The sequence below is a fragment of the Hoplias malabaricus genome, unplaced genomic scaffold (genome assembly GCF_029633855.1).
Source record: "Hoplias malabaricus isolate fHopMal1 unplaced genomic scaffold, fHopMal1.hap1 scaffold_32, whole genome shotgun sequence".
Taxonomy (NCBI): Eukaryota; Metazoa; Chordata; class Actinopteri; order Characiformes; family Erythrinidae; genus Hoplias; species Hoplias malabaricus.
The window spans coordinates 528791-551629 of NW_027100920.1; the positions used below are offsets into that span (position 1 = coordinate 528791).

The 22839-nt window shown below is 40.1% G+C and overlaps 2 protein-coding genes across 2 annotated transcripts in view; one reads left to right on the forward strand and one right to left on the reverse strand.

Moving 5' to 3' along the window:
• Positions 1 to 17541, forward strand: part of eps8l3a (EPS8 signaling adaptor L3a) — a 42103-nt gene extending 24562 nt beyond the window's left edge. Inside the window, exons 13-20 of the mRNA XM_066658866.1 lie at positions 1 to 146; positions 15155 to 15290; positions 15433 to 15464; positions 15562 to 15658; positions 15782 to 15886; positions 16037 to 16119; positions 16871 to 17003; positions 17241 to 17541. Of these exons, the coding sequence (XP_066514963.1) occupies positions 1 to 146; positions 15155 to 15290; positions 15433 to 15464; positions 15562 to 15658; positions 15782 to 15886; positions 16037 to 16119; positions 16871 to 17003; positions 17241 to 17270 (762 nt within the window). The 3' untranslated portion in view covers positions 17271 to 17541. The remainder of the gene's footprint in view (positions 147 to 15154; positions 15291 to 15432; positions 15465 to 15561; positions 15659 to 15781; positions 15887 to 16036; positions 16120 to 16870; positions 17004 to 17240) is intronic.
• A 1860-nt stretch (positions 17542 to 19401) lies between these two features.
• Positions 19402 to 22839, reverse strand: part of ampd2a (adenosine monophosphate deaminase 2a) — a 37500-nt gene continuing 34062 nt past the window's right edge. The window contains 7 exon segments of the mRNA XM_066658857.1: positions 19402 to 19752; positions 19975 to 20012; positions 20015 to 20081; positions 20286 to 20459; positions 20712 to 20832; positions 21031 to 21194; positions 21592 to 21718. Coding sequence (XP_066514954.1) covers positions 19537 to 19752; positions 19975 to 20012; positions 20015 to 20081; positions 20286 to 20459; positions 20712 to 20832; positions 21031 to 21194; positions 21592 to 21718 — 907 coding nt within the window. The 3' untranslated portion in view covers positions 19402 to 19536.

Here is a 22839-nt window from a genome sequence, read left to right on the forward strand (position 1 = left end):
ATCACTGGTGTATGTGATGACGGTCTCCCCTCAACTGTAGTTGCTCCACTGTTGGAGCCAGAGTGTGTGCGTTTCCTGAGTGAAGAAGCAACTCCTGAGGAGGATCAACTGTGGCAGTCACTCGGAGATGCCTGGAACATTCCCAGGTACCTCCACGTTCACCCACCCACACCCAGAACAATATATCTAAGAAACTACCCCACCACACACATCCAGAACACCACCCAGAAAATTATCCCGCTCCACACACACCCAGAACAATATCTGGGAAACTAACCCACTCTGCACACACCCAGAACAACACCCTAGAATCTATCCCCCTCCGCACAAACCCAGAACAATATCCGGGAAACTATCCCACCACACACATCCAGAAAAACTCCCAGGAAACTATCGTACTCCACTCAAACCCTGAACAACACCCAGTAAACTATTCCACCACACACACCTAGAACAATATCCAGGAAACTACCCCACCACACACATTCAGATCATCATCATCATCTTTTCCGCTTGTCCATTTCAGGGTCCCAGTGACATTCAGAACAACACCCGGGAAACTACCCCACTCCACACACACCCAGAACAACACCCGGGAAACTTCTCTATCACACACACACACACAGAACAACACCCAGGAAACTCATTCATCAAACACACCTGGAAGAACATTCAGGAAATGTTGCATGACACACAGCCAGAACCACAGCCAGGGAATTGGCTGATCACACACACACACAGAACAACACCCAGGAAACCACCCCAACACATATACAGACACAGAACAATACCCGGGAAACTTCCCCACCACACACACACAGAACAATACCTGGGAAACTGTTCCATCACCCACACACAAAGAACCACACCCGGGAAACTTCCCCACTCTGCACACACCCAGAACAATTGCCCCATATCACACACACACACACACACACACACACACACATACGCGTTTTTGTGTAATTTCAGGACACCAGACAAACTACCTACAAATGGGGACATCCCTTTCTGGAGGTTCCAGAAACAAATGAAACCTATTTTTGTGTTTCATATAATTCCCATATGATGTTTATCTGTTGATTTTTTCTGTATGTTCTTTTTTAAAAAAGTTCCTATTTTTCTGGTTTATGTGAAATTATGGGACACTTTCGGGTTTATGTGAACTTCCAGGACATACAATACACACACTTTCAAGTCTGCTACTACCAACATAATGGGGACATGTTAAAAGTTGGGACTTATTTTACACATGGACTACTGCAAATCAAGGACACAACAATTATAGAGTGTATCATAGCTTTTAAGGTGATGTATGGGCATGTTGTTAATTTTTTTTTTTATCATAGTAGTTCAATATTCTAAAATATTGAAATGATTTATTCTAACTGTACATGTAGTGTACAGTTAAACTAATCAGACATATTATAAAAAAACATTTATTTGAATTTCCAACACACGGTATAAAACAAAGTGCCACAGTTTTACAGCAGATTCTATAGATCACATGCATCTACATTTTGGTGGATGTTTAGTTTTTTACATCTGGAAGCTGTCCTTCACACTAAAATTTCCTGATGAATGAACAAATAAAAATAAAATATTTTACATGGACTTCCAAAGAAGGATTTTATCCATCTCTTCTAAAGTGAATATGCATGGGGTTTTTTTTTGGACAAGGACAATGTATTCACTTGGAACTTTGCATTGTGTTATTACAATTATGTTATCAATATAAAGCATCAATTTTCCATTTACTTTTATATTATCCTTCAGCCAATAATAAAAAAAATTAATACATGGCTCAATCCACTGCAAATTTTCTCTCTCAAACAATTAAAATAAAAATAGCATACTGGTGAATGGTGAACAGTGTAAGTATTCAATGACGGTTATATATTAACCAAAGAAGGTTTAAGAATATTGCTGGCTGAACTGTACCAACTTCAAAAAACTGCATAGAACACATCTGATATGTCAGAATAAAAAAAAAAATGAAATGACAACATCTCCTTCGTTACATTCATACGTGTCCGCTTACAAAGTCAGTATTTTACCCACACAGTTTTCTTTTGAGTGCCACTATTCTGTTCTTCACATAGTACTTGATGGCAACCCAGTCACGGTTTCATCATCAGCATCAGGTTTAGACAGCAAGCATGAGAGACAGTCTTTCTTACCAGGGACTCGGCCACTCTTTATACAATGCATTAGGTGTTTCTCAACAGCATGTACCTCATCATCTGACCACTTCTTCCTGCTTTGTGGAATGTCTGTTGACAGAAATATGAAATGAGATCTGAGTTTAGAGTCACAAAACACAAAATGTACATAAAAACAAATTAATATTAGAGGGGCATGGAGTCAATCAGTCTGTGGCACTGCTCAGGTGTTATATGAGAGCCCAGGCTGCTCTGATAGTGGTCTTCAGCTCTTCTGCATTGTTGGGTCTGGGGTACTGCATCTTCCTCTTCACAATACCCCATAGATTTTCTATGGGGTTAAGGTCAGGTGACTTTTCTGGTCAATTAAGAACAGGGAGCGCATGGTCCTTAAACCAGGTACTGGTAGCTTTGGCACTGTGTGCAGGTGCCAAGTCCTTTCAGAAAATGAAAATTGCATCTCCATAAAGTTGGTCAGCAGCAGGAAGCATGAAGTGCTCTAAAACTCCCTGGCAGACGGCTGCATTGACCTTGGACCTCAGAAAACACAGTGGACCAACACGGCGCTCCAAACCATCACTGACTGTGGAAACTTTACACTGGACCTCAAGCAACGTGGATTCTGTGCCTCTCCTCTCTTCCTCCAGACCTTGATTTCCAAAGAAAATGTAAAATTTACTTTCATCAGAGAACATTACTTTGGACCACTCAGCAGCAGTCCAGTCCTTTGTGTCTTTAGCCCAGGGGCGAGACACTTCTGACACTGTCTTGTTCAAGAGTGGCTTCACACAAGGAATGCGACAGCTGAAACTCATGTCTTGCATACGTCTGTGTGGTGGTTCTTGAAGCACTGACTCCAACTGCAGTCCAGTCTTTGTGAAACAAAACCCTTTCAAAAATGTGGGGGAGAGTCACAATCCTCTCCAGGGTGCGGTTATCGCTTGTACATTTTTTTTCTACCACATCTTTTCCTTCCCTTCACCTCTCTATTAATGAGCTTGGACACAGAGCTCTGTGAACAGCCAGCCTCTTTAGCAATGACCTTTTGTGTCTTCCTCTGTTTGTGTAAGGTGTCAGTGGTCGTCTTTTGGACTACTGTCAAGTCAGCAGTCTTCACCATGAGTGTGTAGCCTACAGAACTAGACTGAGAGACCATTTAAAGGCCTTTGCATGTGTTTTGAGTTAATTCACTGATTAGAGTGTGGCAGCAGGTGTCTTCAATATTGAACCTTTTCACAATATTCTAATTTTCTGAGAAACTGAATTTGAGGTTTTCATTAGTTATCAGTTATAATCATCATATTAAAAGAAATAAACACTTGAAATATCAGTCTGTGTGTAATGATGAATATAATAGGAAATGTTTTCCGGTTTGCAAGAGCACTGTTCATTGCCTGACGTGGTTTTCCTCACACAAAATTATTTTCTCTGCTCGCAAATTTTTAATTGGCTCCACTGGCATAGATTAGGCTGCTTCTCTTAAATAAAAATTCCCCAAGGATGGAATTTTCTCACCTGGGTATGCTCCGGACCCACCGCGTCCCTGAACTGGATACGAGGTTAAAGTTCTGAGTACGCAAAACTACTGGAAAGCAGCAAATGATGAGGAAACATCCTCAGAATTGTATATAAATAAAGGTGTGTTTTGATTAAAACCGTGAACGTCCCCTTTAACTACACCAAGATATTTTACCCCAAAACAGTCCTGGAATTTTGGTGTCAGGACAATCGTTGGGTAAGGGCAGCACTGATGTAGTAGCCCTTAATGGAAAGAAATACTGAAATGCCTAGCTTACTATTATATGAAAATAGGTTCATTTTTTTACCTGTGCAGCAGTAGCCTCCACTTTTGGCTCCTCGGTGGCCAAAGAAGTTTCTGGTTCAGCACCGTACTTGGCAAGCTTTGCGCTCCGTATGATTCTGCTGTCAGTCTAAATGAATATAGGCATAGTAATATTAAAATAATAACAGAAAATGACCACAAAACTGACTATTAAAATCTAAAACAAGGATCAACAATAATTTATTCAAAGTGATTTACGCCAAGGTGTAAAATTAGGACACAACACACACCCCGTTTCTGGTACAGTCCAATGTCAGGACATTTGAGGCTTCCCTCAGGTCAAAACATTTTACCCCAGAAAAGTCTTGGAGCATCATTATTAGGACAGTTATTTAATATTATTATTAAACTTAGTTTATAAATAGCTGTCCAAATAGAGTGTTTGGATAATCCATTTCTACCTGTGCTGCCATGATTTCTGCTCTCCGCTCATGAGAAATCAGCGAAAGATCCGGACCTTCAGGTGATTTGTTAATGTTTTTGTCCTGCAAGGTGTGAGACAAAGACCAGTCAACAGACATTTCATGCTGCTTACTTTCATTGCTCATGGGAAAAAAAACAAATGACAACAATAAGGACTAAGAGAAGCAACAGCTTTGATTTTGGCAATATCGTTCACGTCATGATGCAAAATTAGGACCCGACACACACCCTTTGTCTGGTACGATGCAAATTCAGGACATTTTAGATATTAAAAGGGGGCGTCTACGATTGTGGGGAAATGCTGTTCTCTCTGGTTTGTTTACACTCAGAAGCTGTGCGTCTTTTAAGGTGGAAAAGTGTGTTTGGGGGAAAAATAACTGATAGTACGCAGCTGAAGTTTAACTTGTCTGTAAGCTTGCTTTCACTATTTGAATTACCACAGAAACCCATTTGTAACTCGAGCTGTAGAGTTTGTTATAAATGTCGGTATGTGTTTTATTTTATGCAGTTTGCCATCTTCTGAATTTGGACAGTCCACCTTAAGAAATCCAAAACAGTAAAAATAAGTCCGTTACCCACCTATGGAACAGACATAGAGCAACATCCTCATCTCGAATTGTACCTTTCATAGAGATTGTATAGAGATTTCTCTTGTGTAAAATAACTCTAGATGCCGTATCTGCTGCGAGCAGAGAGAGAGAAAGCCTAACAGTGGCCAGAGACATTTTTTCTTCTTTTAAAAACAGGCTTCGGAAATGCATTAGATCAGTTCTGAGCACGCAAAACTACTGGAAAGCTGCAAATGATGAGGAAACATCCTCAGAGTTGTATATAAATAAAGGTGTGTTTTGATTAAAACCGTGAACGTCCCCTTTAACTACACCAAGATATTTTACCCCAAAACAGTCCTGGAATTTTGGTGTCAGGACAATCGTTGGGTAAGGGCAGCACTGATGTAGTAGCCCTTAATGGAAAGAAATACTGAAATGCCTAGCTTACTATTATATGAAAATAGGTTCATTTTTTTACCTGTGCAGCAGTAGCCTCCACTTTTGGCTCCTCGGTGGCCAAAGAAGTTTCTGGTTCAGCACCGTACTTGGCAAGCTTTGCGCTCCGTATGATTCTGCTGTCAGTCTAAATGAATATAGGCATAGTAATATTAAAATAATAACAGAAAATGACCACAAAACCGACTATTAAAATCTAAAACAAGGATCAACAATAATTTATTCAAAGTGATTTACGCCAAGGTGTAAAATTAGGACACAACACACACCCCGTTTCTGGTACAGTCCAATGTCAGGACATTTGAGGCTTCCCTCAGGTCAAAACATTTTACCCCAGAAAAGTCTTGGAGCATCATTATTAGGACAGTTATTTAATATTATTATTAAACTTAGTTTATAAATAGCTGTCCAAATAGAGTGTTTGGATAATCCATTTCTACCTGTGCTGCCATGATTTCTGCTCTCCGCTCATGAGAAATCAGCGAAAGATCCGGACCTTCAGGTGATTTGTTAATGTTTTTGTCCTGCAAGGTGTGAGACAAAGACCAGTCAACAGACATTTCATGCTGCTTACTTTCATTGCTCATGGGAAAAAAACAAATGACAACAATAAGGACTAAGAGAAGCAACAGCTTTGATTTTGGCAATATCGTTCACGTCATGATGCAAAATTAGGACCCGACACACACCCTTTGTCTGGTACGATGCAAATTCAGGACATTTTAGATATTAAAAGGGGGCGTCTACGATTGTGGGGAAATGCTGTTCTCTCTGGTTTGTTTACACTCAGAAGCTGTGCGTCTTTTAAGGTGGAAAAGTGTGTTTGGGGGAAAAATAACTGATAGTACGCAGCTGAAGTTTAACTTGTCTGTAAGCTTGCTTTCACTATTTGAATTACCACAGAAACCCATTTGTAACTCGAGCTGTAGAGTTTGTTATAATGTCGGTATGTGTTTTATTTCATGCAGTTTGCCATCTTCTGAATTTGGACAGTCCACCTTAAGAAATCCAAAACAGTAAAAATAAGTCCGTTATCCACCTATGGAACAGACATAGAGCAACATCCTCATCTCGAATTGTACCTTTCATAGAGATTGTATAGAGATTTCTCTTGTGTAAAATAACTCTAGATGCCGTTTCTCTGCTGCGAGCAGAGAGAGAGAAAGCCTAACAGTGGCCAGAGACATTTTTTCTTCTTTTAAAAACAGGCTTCGGAAATGCATTAGATCAGTTCTGAGCACGCAAAACTACTGGAAAGCTGCAAATGATGAGGAAACATCCTCAGAGTTGTATATAAATAAAGGTGTGTTTTGATTAAAACCGTGAACGTCCCCTTTAACTACACCAAGATATTTTACCCCAAAACAGTCCTGGAATTTTGGTGTCAGGACAATCGTTGGGTAAGGGCAGCACTGATGTAGTAGCCCTTAATGGAAAGAAATACTGAAATGCCTAGCTTACTATTATATGAAAATAGGTTCATTTTTTTACCTGTGCAGCAGTAGCCTCCACTTTTGGCTCCTCGGTGGCCAAAGAAGTTTCTGGTTCAGCACCGTACTTGGCAAGCTTTGCGCTCCGTATGATTCTGCTGTCAGTCTAAATGAATATAGGCATAGTAATATTAAAATAATAACAGAAAATGACCACAAAACTGACTATTAAAATCTAAAACAAGGATCAACAATAATTTATTCAAAGTGATTTACGCCAAGGTGTAAAATTAGGACACAACACACACCCCGTTTCTGGTACAGTCCAATGTCAGGACATTTGAGGCTTCCCTCAGGTCAAAACATTTTACCCCAGAAAAGTCTTGGAGCATCATTATTAGGACAGTTATTTAATATTATTATTAAACTTAGTTTATAAATAGCTGTCCAAATAGAGTGTTTGGATAATCCATTTCTACCTGTGCTGCCATGATTTCTGCTCTCTGCTCATGAGAAATCAGCGAAAGATCCGGACCTTCAGGTGATTTGTTAATGTTTTTGTCCTGCAAGGTGTGAGACAAAGACCAGTCAACAGACATTTCATGCTGCTTACTTTCATTGCTCATGGGAAAAAAACAAATGACAACAATAAGGACTAAGAGAAGCAACAGCTTTGATTTTGGCAATATCGTTCACGTCATGATGCAAAATTAGGACCCGACACACACCCTTTGTCTGGTACGATGCAAATTCAGGACATTTTAGATATTAAAAGGGGGCGTCTACGATTGTGGGGAAATGCTGTTCTCTCTGGTTTGTTTACACTCAGAAGCTGTGCGTCTTTTAAGGTGGAAAAGTGTGTTTGGGGGAAAAATAACTGATAGTACGCAGCTGAAGTTTAACTTGTCTGTAAGCTTGCTTTCACTATTTGAATTACCACAGAAACCCATTTGTAACTCGAGCTGTAGAGTTTGTTATAATGTCGGTATGTGTTTTATTTCATGCAGTTTGCCATCTTCTGAATTTGGACAGTCCACCTTAAGAAATCCAAAACAGTAAAAATAAGTCCGTTATCCACCTATGGAACAGACATAGAGCAACATCCTCATCTCGAATTGTACCTTTCATAGAGATTGTATAGAGATTTCTCTTGTGTAAAATAACTCTAGATGCCGTTTCTCTGCTGCGAGCAGAGAGAGAGAAAGCCTAACAGTGGCCAGAGACATTTTTTCTTCTTTTAAAAACAGGCTTCGGAAATGCATTAGATCAGTTCTGAGCACGCAAAACTACTGGAAAGCTGCAAATGATGAGGAAACATCCTCAGAGTAGTATATAAATAAAGGTGTGTTTTGATTAAAACCGTGAACGTCCCCTTTAACTACACCAAGATATTTTACCCCAAAACAGTCCTGGAATTTTGGTGTCAGGACAATCGTTGGGTAAGGGCAGCACTGATGTAGTAGCCCTTAATGGAAAGAAATACTGAAATGCCTAGCTTACTATTATATGAAAATAGGTTCATTTTTTTACCTGTGCAGCAGTAGCCTCCACTTTTGGCTCCTCGGTGGCCAAAGAAGTTTCTGGTTCAGCACCGTACTTGGCAAGCTTTGCGCTCCGTATGATTCTGCTGTCAGTCTAAATGAATATAGGCATAGTAATATTAAAATAATAACAGAAAATGACCACAAAACTGACTATTAAAATCTAAAACAAGGATCAACAATAATTTATTCAAAGTGATTTACGCCAAGGTGTAAAATTAGGACACAACACACACCCCGTTTCTGGTACAGTCCAATGTCAGGACATTTGAGGCTTCCCTCAGGTCAAAACATTTTACCCCAGAAAAGTCTTGGAGCATCATTATTAGGACAGTTATTTAATATTATTATTAAACTTAGTTTATAAATAGCTGTCCAAATAGAGTGTTTGGATAATCCATTTCTACCTGTGCTGCCATGATTTCTGCTCTCCGCTCATGAGAAATCAGCGAAAGATCCGGACCTTCAGGTGATTTGTTAATGTTTTTGTCCTGCAAGGTGTGAGACAAAGACCAGTCAACAGACATTTCATGCTGCTTACTTTCATTGCTCATGGGAAAAAAACAAATGACAACAATAAGGACTAAGAGAAGCAACAGCTTTGATTTTGGCAATATCGTTCACGTCATGATGCAAAATTAGGACCCGACACACACCCTTTGTCTGGTACGATGCAAATTCAGGACATTTTAGATATTAAAAGGGGGCGTCTACGATTGTGGGGAAATGCTGTTCTCTCTGGTTTGTTTACACTCAGAAGCTGTGCGTCTTTTAAGGTGGAAAAGTGTGTTTGGGGGAAAAATAACTGATAGTACGCAGCTGAAGTTTAACTTGTCTGTAAGCTTGCTTTCACTATTTGAATTACCACAGAAACCCATTTGTAACTCGAGCTGTAGAGTTTGTTATAATGTCGGTATGTGTTTTATTTCATGCAGTTTGCCATCTTCTGAATTTGGACAGTCCACCTTAAGAAATCCAAAACAGTAAAAATAAGTCCGTTATCCACCTATGGAACAGACATAGAGCAACATCCTCATCTCGAATTGTACCTTTCATAGAGATTGTATAGAGATTTCTCTTGTGTAAAATAACTCTAGATGCCGTTTCTCTGCTGCGAGCAGAGAGAGAGAAAGCCTAACAGTGGCCAGAGACATTTTTTCTTCTTTTAAAAACAGGCTTCGGAAATGCATTAGATCAGTTCTGAGCACGCAAAACTACTGGAAAGCTGCAAATGATGAGGAAACATCCTCAGAGTTGTATATAAATAAAGGTGTGTTTTGATTAAAACCGTGAACGTCCCCTTTAACTACACCAAGATATTTTACCCCAAAACAGTCCTGGAATTTTGGTGTCAGGACAATCGTTGGGTAAGGGCAGCACTGATGTAGTAGCCCTTAATGGAAAGAAATACTGAAATGCCTAGCTTACTATTATATGAAAATAGGTTCATTTTTTTACCTGTGCAGCAGTAGCCTCCACTTTTGGCTCCTCGGTGGCCAAAGAAGTTTCTGGTTCAGCACCGTACTTGGCAAGCTTTGCGCTCCGTATGATTCTGCTGTCAGTCTAAATGAATATAGGCATAGTAATATTAAAATAATAACAGAAAATGACCACAAAACTGACTATTAAAATCTAAAACAAGGATCAACAATAATTTATTCAAAGTGATTTACGCCAAGGTGTAAAATTAGGACACAACACACACCCCGTTTCTGGTACAGTCCAATGTCAGGACATTTGAGGCTTCCCTCAGGTCAAAACATTTTACCCCAGAAAAGTCTTGGAGCATCATTATTAGGACAGTTATTTAATATTATTATTAAACTTAGTTTATAAATAGCTGTCCAAATAGAGTGTTTGGATAATCCATTTCTACCTGTGCTGCCATGATTTCTGCTCTCCGCTCATGAGAAATCAGCGAAAGATCCGGACCTTCAGGTGATTTGTTAATGTTTTTGTCCTGCAAGGTGTGAGACAAAGACCAGTCAACAGACATTTCATGCTGCTTACTTTCATTGCTCATGGGAAAAAAAACAAATGACAACAATAAGGACTAAGAGAAGCAACAGCTTTGATTTTGGCAATATCGTTCACGTCATGATGCAAAATTAGGACCCGACACACACCCTTTGTCTGGTACGATGCAAATTCAGGACATTTTAGATATTAAAAGGGGGCGTCTACGATTGTGGGGAAATGCTGTTCTCTCTGGTTTGTTTACACTCAGAAGCTGTGCGTCTTTTAAGGTGGAAAAGTGTGTTTGGGGGAAAAATAACTGATAGTACGCAGCTGAAGTTTAACTTGTCTGTAAGCTTGCTTTCACTATTTGAATTACCACAGAAACCCATTTGTAACTCGAGCTGTAGAGTTTGTTATAATGTCGGTATGTGTTTTATTTCATGCAGTTTGCCATCTTCTGAATTTGGACAGTCCACCTTAAGAAATCCAAAACAGTAAAAATAAGTCCGTTATCCACCTATGGAACAGACATAGAGCAACATCCTCATCTCGAATTGTACCTTTCATAGAGATTGTATAGAGATTTCTCTTGTGTAAAATAACTCTAGATGCCGTTTCTCTGCTGCGAGCAGAGAGAGAGAAAGCCTAACAGTGGCCAGAGACATTTTTTCTTCTTTTAAAAACAGGCTTCGGAAATGCATTAGATCAGTTCTGAGCACGCAAAACTACTGGAAAGCTGCAAATGATGAGGAAACATCCTCAGAGTTGTATATAAATAAAGGTGTGTTTTGATTAAAACCGTGAACGTCCCCTTTAACTACACCAAGATATTTTACCCCAAAACAGTCCTGGAATTTTGGTGTCAGGACAATCGTTGGGTAAGGGCAGCACTGATGTAGTAGCCCTTAATGGAAAGAAATACTGAAATGCCTAGCTTACTATTATATGAAAATAGGTTCATTTTTTTACCTGTGCAGCAGTAGCCTCCACTGTTGGTTCCTCGGTGGCCAAAGAAGTTTCTGGTTCAGCACCGTACTTGGCAAGCTTTGCGCTCCGTATGATTCTGCTGTCAGTCTAAATGAATATAGGCATAGTAATATTAAAATAATAACAGAAAATGACCACAAAACTGACTATTAAAATCTAAAACAAGGATCAACAATAATTTATTCAAAGTGATTTACGCCAAGGTGTAAAATTAAGACACAACACACACCCCGTTTCTGGTACAGTCCAATGTCAGGACATTTGAGGCTTCCCTCAGGTCAAAACATTTTACCCCAGAAAAGTCTTGGAGCATCATTATTAGGACAGTTATTTAATATTATTATTAAACTTAGTTTATAAATAGCTGTCCAAATAGAGTGTTTGGATAATCCATTTCTACCTGTGCTGCCATGATTTCTGCTCTCCGCTCATGAGAAATCAGCGAAAGATCCGGACCTTCAGGTGATTTGTTAATGTTTTTGTCCTGCAAGGTGTGAGACAAAGACCAGTCAACAGACATTTCATGCTGCTTACTTTCATTGCTCATGGGAAAAAAACAAATGACAACAATAAGGACTAAGAGAAGCAACATGAACATCGCTTACACCCAAATATAAAATAAGGACTGGACATACGGATATTGCTTAATATATAACACATGAATTCCAAACTTGGTAATATTTTATCAAAACTAATTTTTTGCTTCGTGTCAATATGCTTCAACATCCTTAACTGTGCCCCAGTGGTGAGTATTTTATGCTCATCAGGTCATGAAGGGTTTTGGTAATCTTTAAAACAGACAATGTAAACACGACAGACATGCAAGAGAACACAGACATTGTCTTAATCAGTGTTCAAGTGTTAAAGTCTAGAATGTTTAAGTCTGCCTGAAGATGTGTTTATAATTACTTAATTTTTTTTTTTCATTCTGTAAATATAAAAAAAAAATTGAAGAAGAATTGGCTGCTTTCAAGACAGGCGCAGAGACAAAATTTTAAAGGGACAATATGTATAGACACTCGAGATATATTTTAATCTTAAAGCATTTCATAACAAGCAGGTGAGCTGGTAACAAGAGTAGATCTATATAGGGGGTAAAAAGCTTCCATTGTTTTTAAGCAAAGATAGGTTGGTTCTCACCACTTTGTATTTTGAATTATTGTAAAAATATATAGTGTTCTACGCAGTACATTTCAAAATATACTGTACCTAATATAAAATCCAAATAAATCATGTTTTCTGTGCCACTGAAACAATGGACCATCCAAATTTTATCAGTGACGGGCAAAACCCTACACCTCTCCTAGGGCATCAGTGACCACTACATGGACGGCTTGCATATGTGAGTAGCTTCTATTGATGTGGATGTGAACATTACTATTTTTAGAGAAAAATGATGATGTCTTTCCCCAGGAAATCTATGGTTATTTCAGCAGGATTATGCCATGCCTCATTTGGTGTGTGCTACAACAGCATGAGCTTAACCTGCCTGTGTTCTAGATCTGTCTCCTATGATAATCACGACGGTAAACTTGGTCCTGTCCCCTGTGTTGCAGATATCAAATTTCCATTTCCAATTTTTTTATATTTAACAAATAGTTTAGTTGAAATAATACTACATAAAGTAAACACAAATATTTAATGAATATCTTTTCCCTGTTCTTTAAATCTAATTAACAAGTTACAGATTTTGTTTTGTTGCATTTTTATAAAGTATTCCATATTTTCATATAAAATATCATATAAACTCACCAGTGACAGTGAAATATGTACTGGAGAAAATAGTCACATGTGTATTATTATAATTTGAAGTCACAGAGAAAATCTCCTCAGGAGTTGCAAACCTGTAGATTTTTTCCTCTCCCACAAATACAATCACAAACTCTTAATTGCAGGTGCACAAATCCAATTCTACATACAATTCTACTAAGACAGAGCCAATTACTGCATGTGAAATTTAACCTTTAAACTTTTTTTCTTGTAACAGTAACACAATTTTAGAACCAAAACATTTTAAACTACAAGAAATGTCCTTCCCCCACCCCACACACGTGCCCCTGAGGTTTAATATTTATAACTGTAATTATTGTAATTGTAGTATGGAATGTAAATATTGAGGCATACCTTTACATGAGTTGATAAATCTTTCTTCAAACCAAGGCTTGTCCTCGCAGGAAAGAATATGTTCTGTAGCATCTGCCACAGGATTTCACCTCGTTCTTCTACTCAACATTTTCCTTAATACTGTTTTTAAATCATAAAATGTATGAACTGAAAAAGAGTAAATATGGATTTGAATACTAAACATTTTAAGGCAACAACATGCCTTTATTTCAGTTTTCTAACTAAGCCTGTAATTATTTGTAACAAAACATAACCACAGCAAGGGTCTGACACCTATAATTGTACTGTACACTCAGTGTGCTCACTGTAACTTTACACAAACTGTACACTGCGTACTTAATACATAAAATAAATACATAGTTTGTATAATAAACTAAAAATGCTGCAGAGCTGGGGTTAAGAAACAGGGAAAACATGGCTGTAAATGGCTAAATATATTAAAGACTAGACTAGATGTAGATGTAGATGTGAAATTTGACCAAAAGCGGTTGTCCTGTTCACCATTTATTAATAACTCTGTGGCCGAGCCCTGCCCCCCTCACCCAACTCTCCCTGTAACTGTGATTAAACTTTTCCACTCTGCTGCACGCGCCCATCCCCCACTCTGTCCGTGCTGCACGCGCCCCAACTCTGCTCTCGCAGCTGCACGCGCCCATCCCCCACTCTGCAGTCCACGGCGTCTCTCTCCTAAATAAACTTTCTCTCGGAGCTGCACCTTTCCTTCACGCGTTGAACGTCGACTTCACAAAATTCTACTCCCCAAGATTAAAACCTGTGCACTCTAAAGCACTCTAAATGTCTAGGTGTGTGCCTGGTTAAACAAACAAGTCCAACAAACGTGTATATTAATTAAATAAATAAATAAATAGTTTAACCACAGAACCACTTCGAATGCATTAAATAAATCAGATAAAACCACATTTTAAATTGTAAATTTATTATACATAACTTTAAAATGATGCAATAAAGATGCATTAACTTACCATTTAAAAGCTTGTCTCGTGTCCACCGCTCAGTTTCCCGGGAAAAATGGGACCTGTTTTTTGCCGCGAAGCTCTCGAACCAATAAGTGCGATTCCACTAACCAATCAGAGAGCCAATTAAGCTCTGATTTATAACTCATATCCCCAGGAACCATGAGTGTAAGATCACTGGAAGCCATTTTATGCTGACGTCACTTCCAAAGTGTGCGTGGCTTTTGCTGCAGTTCCTCAAGTGGCCACTGCGAGCGCGCACCCTTTTGAGCCAAATCTAGACACCCTTACCTCACTTTGACCCTCATGAGAGTTAAAAATTAGGACTTTCCTGAAATTCACAGCACATGTCTTTTAGAGCATTCTGAACATGGTGGCAGGGTCAGAAAAGTTAGGACATGGGTTTTGGTCCTGACAATACCATGTGTCCTGACAACGTTGGTGTGTATTCTGACAAGTGTACTGACAATACACAAAAACAAACACATACAGAACAACACCAAGGAAATTACCCCATCACACTCACACACATACACACAGAGACATAACAACACCTGGGAAACTACCCCACTCTGCACACACACAGAACAACACCCAGGAAACTTTTCCATCACACACTCACACCCAGAACAAGACCTGGGAAGTAGTTACCCTCTGACGTTCAGTGTAATGTGAATTTTATGAAATTTACCCATGTGTTACAGCACTAAATGGCCAGAAGACGATGACAAATTACCCTCCTTTACCCCAGTGTTCGACAGCGGTTGGGAACCTCCTGAACTCACACACACTGAGACAAAACACACACACACACAATGGCAGGATAGCACAGGAGGACAGGTATACTAACACACACACACACACACAGAACAACACCCAGGAAACCACCCCAACACATACACACACAGATCAACACACACAGAACAACACACACACACACACACGTCTTTATAAATCTAATGTGTGTCTTTGGTTCTTGTAGAGCACTGAATGCTGGAAGATATCAGGGCCCAGGTAAAATTGTTACAGCTTTAGAACAGAACTTTACTGACCATCACTGACCTCCCTGCCACTCACTCTGTGTGTTTGTGTGTGTGTGTGCATGGTACAGTTATGAGGAGACTCCTCTTAGCTTGATGTGTGTGTTGTGTGATTTCCGAGCAAGAAATGATCGAGAGTTGACTGTGAAGAAAGGAGAAACCGTGGAGGTGAGTTCAGGTTTACCACATTCATAGTGAACACAAACACACTTACATGCATATGTATGCACACAGAGAAATACACACACACATGTATGTAATGGTTTGCGTCTGTTCTGTTTGTGTCTGTAGTTGTTGGACATGTCCAAGCGTTGGTGGAAGGTGAGGAACAGCCACGGTGAGGAGGGATTTGTTCCAAATAATGTCTTGAATTCGACAGAGCGTGAGGACAGAAAGGTAACTACAGCTTCCCCGCCAAGAACAGAGGAACGGTGTTACAGCATTTTATATTACACTCATCCTGTTGGCATATATAGTGCCAATAGGCACTGAGTGGTCACTGAGCTGAATTGATAACTGATCTTATTGGTCACTTGTGTCCTGCAGGTGGACAAGAACCCTGTTCTAAACAGGAAATCAAAGCCAGAAGAGGTGAAGGCCTGGCTGGAGCACAATAGCTTTAGCAAAATGTGAGAAACTTTCAGTGTTTCACCAAAGATTTGACCTTGGTTTAGGGTTAGAGTTCAGTAGAGTACAGAGCACAAACTACAGGACAGTAGAATACAGTACAGTAGAGTATTGTAGAGTAGAGTGCAGTACAGTAGAGTTAAGCAGAGTACAGTAGGGTACAGTAGAGTACAGTACAGTTGGGTACAGCAGAGCACAGTAGGGAACAGAGTATAGCGCAGTACAGAACAGTAGGGTAGAGTACAATACAGATTAGGGTTCAGTCACATACAGTAGGGTAGAGTTCAGTACAGTTGAGTATAGTACAGTAGTGTACAGCACAGAATATAGTGTACAGTATATAGGGTACAGTCGAGTACAGTACAATAGAGTAGTTAATTATAGTACATTAGGGTATACTACAGTAGGGTACAGTACATTATAATACAGTAGAGTACACTAGAGTATGGTACCCACACCAAAATAAATATATATATATAATAATTTTAATCTGTCTCACTTCTTTCTATTGTCTAGTTGGACAAATAAAGGAAAAAAAAATTATAATACTTTTGTCTCATGCGGCTCAGCTATGTCTCCAGACGTCTAAATGAGAACTGAAAGTTCAGGAAGAAACTATAAATCAGTGTAAATTTTTTTTTTTGTTTGATCTGTGTTTAAGAGTAACATTTTCAAAACGGCTTCTTTACACAATGATGTTACATGAAACGCAGGGATCAAACACTGTGTGTGTTTGTGTGTGTCTGTGTATAGTACTGTGCGGTGTCTGGGTGGTCTCAGTGGGCCGGTGCTGTTGGGAATGAGTCGAGATGAGCTGAAGATCATATGTCCAGAGGAAGGAGGAAGAGTTTATTACCAGCTACAAAACATTAAATCAGCCCTTGCTGTGAGTACACACACACACACACACACACACACACACACACGCTGACTCTAACTTCAGGAACCAGAGGAAAACTTTCAGCCCTTTTAGTTCTGTTTTTTTTTCCTCACACTTCACTACAACTCAACACTAAGGAGTGTGTTTGTGTTCTGGAACCATGCGCTAACATTTCACATAAAAACACACCTTAGGTTTTTTGTTTTTTAGCTCTTTCTCACTCTGTGTGTGTGTGTGTTACAGATGGTCAAAGACGTGAGTCCTCTGATCTGAGGAGCAACAGAACCACAAGCGTCACACACACACATACAAACACATCTACCACCGGCATGCGTGGTACATTTCTGAAGATGTTTCCATAAGAAGTTGGACTGAGACTCCTACACGACTGACCAGGCGCTGAAGATCCAGAGCTGAATGTTAAATATTTTCATATTCAAATTATAACTTAATTTAACACAATGGAAGCAAATTCTATTCAGTAAATAAAGTGTGAGTGTGCAGGCAATGTCTGTATTTGTGGATTGAGTGTATGTGTGTATGTATGAATGTCTGTATGTGTGCAAGTGAATGTGTATATGCCCAGATGTGGATTGGTGCTCTATCCTATCCTTAGTACCCGATGCAGTCATTCCTGGTTGAAAGTACGCTGTGTGTTTGGCTGTCACTTCCCACCAGTGGTTTTGTGGATTGAGTGTTCATGGGATGGCGTCAAAGCAGTGTTGACTGTAAAGCGTCTTTGGGTATATAGAAAGGTGTTATATAAGTGTATAATAAACTTGAAAAAAAAACAAAACTGTTTACTCCAAAATAAAAGCTGCAGCCCACATCAGATTGGGAGGGTTTTACTGCTGTGATTATTTACAGCAATGAGATCGTTTGTCCTGAGTGAATCTGAACACAGGAAATGGAGAAAATCTGTAACAGTGGGAATGCCGGCTATCTTCTTTAATGCCAGAGTGTGACGTTATTAAATGCTTGGACTGAGACACATAGTCTGATCACAAACTCCAATTTATTTGATTTGTGGACATTTTATTAATTGAGAATCATTCACAGGCATAAATCAACCACAAGGCAGTGACATGGCTCTCTAATCCAACATTTTAAAAACCTTCAGAGGAGAACATAATTAAATGTAAATATGTAAGAGACTCATTAGATTTGTTCTGAGAACAGAATTAAAATATGTTTAAACCTGGAGGAATGTAGTTCCACTATTTTCCAGTGGAAAAAAGATGAATTGGATTACAGCATTAAACCCTGGTTCCATCACTGTCTCAGAACAAAACACAGCACACTTTCACCTTTCTGCTTCAGGAGAGACTCAAAATCTGACCATTAACCCTAACCCTAGAGTCTGCACCCCACAGATGATACCTTAGATCCCATTTTCTTAACCCTAGACCCTAAACTATACAGGACACGGATTAACCCTCATCCTGAACTACGCAGCAGTTTGAGCTGTGATTTTCCATTAAAAGGATGATGTAATCCAGGACTATGCTTAATCCCTGACTGGGAGACCAGCCCTAAATCACAGAGTAGGGGTCTCTAGTCTGGTTTCTACACCCTAGTTTACTGCCTTCTCCCTGGACCCTACACCACAGAGCCATTCACACATTCATCCTATCAGCCAGCCACTCAAACCTGTGAACACTTTTGAATAGTGAACACTCCCAAAATTAAAGGTGCCTTGCAATAAATTTGAGTATCATTAAAATATTTTATTTCTTTTAATTCCAATGAGGATCCAAGTCATTATCTCAGAGAATGTGAATAATCAACACAAAACACCTGCACCTAAGCCTTTAAAGTGGTCCCTTAATCTGATTCAGTAGGCTACACAATCATAGGGAAGACTGCTGACTTGACAGATGTACAGAAGGCAGTCACTGACACCCTCCTGCTGTATACAAGCATATAAATAGAGAGTTGAGTGGAAGGGAACAGTGTGGCAGAAAAAGGCGCACAAGCAACAGGGATAACTTCAGCCTTGAAAGAATGATCAAGAAAAGGCCATTCAAAAATTTGGAGGAGATTCAGACTACTGCTGGAGTCAGTGCTTCAAAAGCCACCACACACAGACATATCCAGGACTATTGAGATGCACTTATAAATACAGACTATAATTCTAAAATAAATCTAACATATCCAAACACACACACACATATTGTCGCACATATTGTGTCCCAAAATTCAACAATCTGTTCAGAGTTAAAGAACGTCAGATTTGCCCAAACACCTTCTGAGGCTGGGGGTGGGTTTTGGGTGGACATGACTGCAGGACACTGAAACAGTTTGGGGGGAGCTGGGATGGGTTTGATTTGTGAGTCTAAATTAAATCTAACATATCCAAACACACACACACATATTGTCGCGCATATTGTGTCCCCAAATTCAACAATCTGCTCAGAGTTAAAGAACTTCAGATTTGCCCAAACACCTTCTGGGGTTGGGGGGTGGGTTTTGGGTAGACATGACTGCTGGACACTGAAACAGGTCAGGGGGAGCTGGGATGGATTTGATTTGTGAGTCTTCAGTGTGTGGAGGCCACCGGGCTCATAGTCAGTTGAGAGTCCTCCAGATGGTTCTCTGGTTCCAGCGTCTGAACGGCATGAATGATCAGCTGCAGCTCCTTACACAGAGTTTCGTGTCTGAACGCCACGCGGATATCAGGAACATTCGTCCGGCGTATATCGTTCCCCTCTGGACCCTCAGCAGTATAGTTAGAACCCAACCAGTACCTTTTAGTCTGATGAAGAGAGAGAGAGTTAGAGAATTGAAAGAGAAACAGAGAGAGAGAGAGAGTGAGAAACAGAAATCAAAGAAGAGAGAGAGAAATAGATAGAGAGAAACAGAAAACAAAGAGAAACAGAGAGAGCGAGAACAGTGAGAAAAAACGAGGAAAATGGAGGGATGAGCGAGAGAGAGAGAAACAAAGAGAGAAAAATAGATTCAGACTAGTGTGTGTTACCTTGTGTGAAAAGCCGCTCATGAGTACGCTGTTCCTTGCTCACACATATCACACGAGCTAAGCTTCCACACCTGAGCAGCAATACTGTACTCCTCCATTAGGGGTTCCTTCCCATGCAAACACACACACACATATATTACTGACACAAACACACACACAATATGATATACACACACTAGAAACACTACACATGAAAGAATGAAATTAAGGATGCTTCTGCATCGGTGGGCTTCCACTAAAATCACCTCAACAGGAACATTGCCCACAGTGCTGCAGAGTGTACTCTGTGTTTGTGTGTGTGCGCATGTTACCTTAGTGAAGTGAAACTGCAGTAGGTCGTCAGTGCACAGAGACACCATTAGTCCCTGGGACAGATACTCAGGCAGAGGGTTCCTGTGGTAACTGAGGAACAGACTGTTGTTACTTAGTGGCGACATGGCGATACAGACCTGGGCCAGATAATACAGATACTGCAGCACAGGAGCCTGAAAAATACACACACACACACACACTGAGTCACAAGAAGAGAGAATTCTTGAGGGTTCACAGTTAAATAACCATTTGTTTCATGTGGGTGTGTTTTTGTTTTAGCGCCTTATTTCTTTGATCATGTCACACTAAACCAGTGCCTGTGATTGGTTTATTACAACGCATTGTGTCTAGTATCACTTAGTGTGTGTTTTGTGTGCGTGCATGTTTAATTGTGTGTGTGCATGTTTAATTGTGTGTGTGTATACCTTTCTGAGCAGCAGTCCATGAGAGATATTGGCTGAAAGCATGAATCCAGAGACCAGGTGGTGAATAGGCCCCGTCTCCCCACAGTGAGGCCGCAGCACAAATGTGCTGAATACCCGCCTCCTGTGAAGGAACATGCCACCCAAACACAGCACTGTAATAATCTGTGCACAGATAGGACCGCTTGGGGCAGGCAGATTATTTTCTTAGTCCCGGGCGCTAAATAGGCTGGATTAGATTTGAGAACCTGTCTAGACTTTTACTGACAGGCTCTGTTCTGCACCACATTTGTGTGTGTGTGTGTGTGTGTGTGTGTTTTACCTGCGCATGTGATTGAGCACAGTCATGTTAGCGTAGGTGTAGTACACGTAGTAAGAATACGGTGGATTATCCTCCCCCGTCCAGTTCTCAGGTAAAGCACTATCCAGAGTAAAGACATGATGCTCTGGCTTTGATTCATCATCCACACTGTCAAAGCCAACCACCTACACACACATACACACAAAGTTCATACACAGGTTTTTGCACAGGTCAGATGTTTATAACAGAGTCTGTTTTTCCAGGGGGTCCCTGTGATACCAGACCCCATCCCTCCCCGGACCCCAGGGAGACCCCAGGCGAGTGGCAGGGTGGCCTGGGCCTTAATTGAGACTGTGCCTCACATTCACAATTGACCACCATCACCTCTACAGACATCAACCCGGTTTGCTCGTGTCCCCCTCTCCGGAAAGGTGATGGTAGTCTCTCCAGATCACGTTTGGCCACACAGGCAGTGAGACCTTCGCATGACCCGAACATCATCACAGAGCAGTTCAGTAATCATTAAACAGAGCAGCAGAAAAACACATCCTCATGACTGTGTGTGTGTGCTCGCGCACTCACATGCTGCAGGAAATGGTGTAGTTCAGGGTGACTGTGAGGGTTGACTGTGACCTCAAAAAGAGGCAAGAAAATATTTTCCAACATCTCCTGAAAATTACTCAACTGTCTCTTACTGCAATACACATCACTGTGTGTGTGTGTGTGAGAGAGAGAGAGAGCGCAAGAGAGATGGTTACATAATGTTGCTCAGAGCAGGAACTCTGGGGATTCTCATACAGTTTAAATCAGAGTTAAAGCACTATTGAATTAGTTAAAAAAAGAAAAGAAAATTATTTGTGAATAGAAATGAACAACATCAACCCATTAGAACTTATTTATCTGTTCAATATATATCCCCCCAGCCGAATCCCCCTTTTTCAAAGAGGAAACATTCCCACAGCTTAAGAGAGATTTTTCACTTCCCAACGTAAGGCCATTTGATGATCTGCGGTGACCACAACACTAGAACAGGTGACCATCCTGTCCACATCAGCACACAGGGTGATCACTTCATAACAGAGGTTGTACAATGCCCCATGTACTCCCCCAGAGAAAACTGACAAATAAATAAATACACACAGAATAAATCTACTCTTTCAAAGCCTGGGTTTGTCCACCGTGAATGGAGAGATGCAAAGGGACTAAAAGCCTTCACAGTCAAACCACTAAAACCCCTCTGTGACCACAGTCAGATCACAGTATACATCAACACACCGACTGTGATTAACAATCAGCAACACCCCTGCAGACTGGACACACTTAAAAACGCTCCTAGGTGGACTCAGGACAGTCTCGAAAAATACCTCCAGGCTATGAATGGCCAGTGAATTCAGACACTCCTTGGCTCTCACATCCTCAGAACACAGAGAGAGTTGATGTGGCTGTGGAAAATCTAAACTGTATTTTTTATCATGCCATCAGGATATCAGAGCTAAGCTTTAGGAAAAGAAAACCCAAGAGGACTCAAGAAATAGTTTTGATCAGGACTGTAGAAACAAATGAATGGAGCTTCGCAATGTAGCCAATCAAAAACATAGGGACCCATATAATCGGGAACTGCGCACAATGTACTCTATAAAATTTTAAGAATATAAACACTTATTAATTGTAATTCATTCATGTAATTCAAAACACACCAGGATTATTTAACCATCATTAATGGAGATTCATGGAGAAACCATTTCGAAAAATTATATATAATAATATCCATTAATGAATATACAACAATTAGAAATATCTGAAATATTACAAACATTGGCAACAACAATA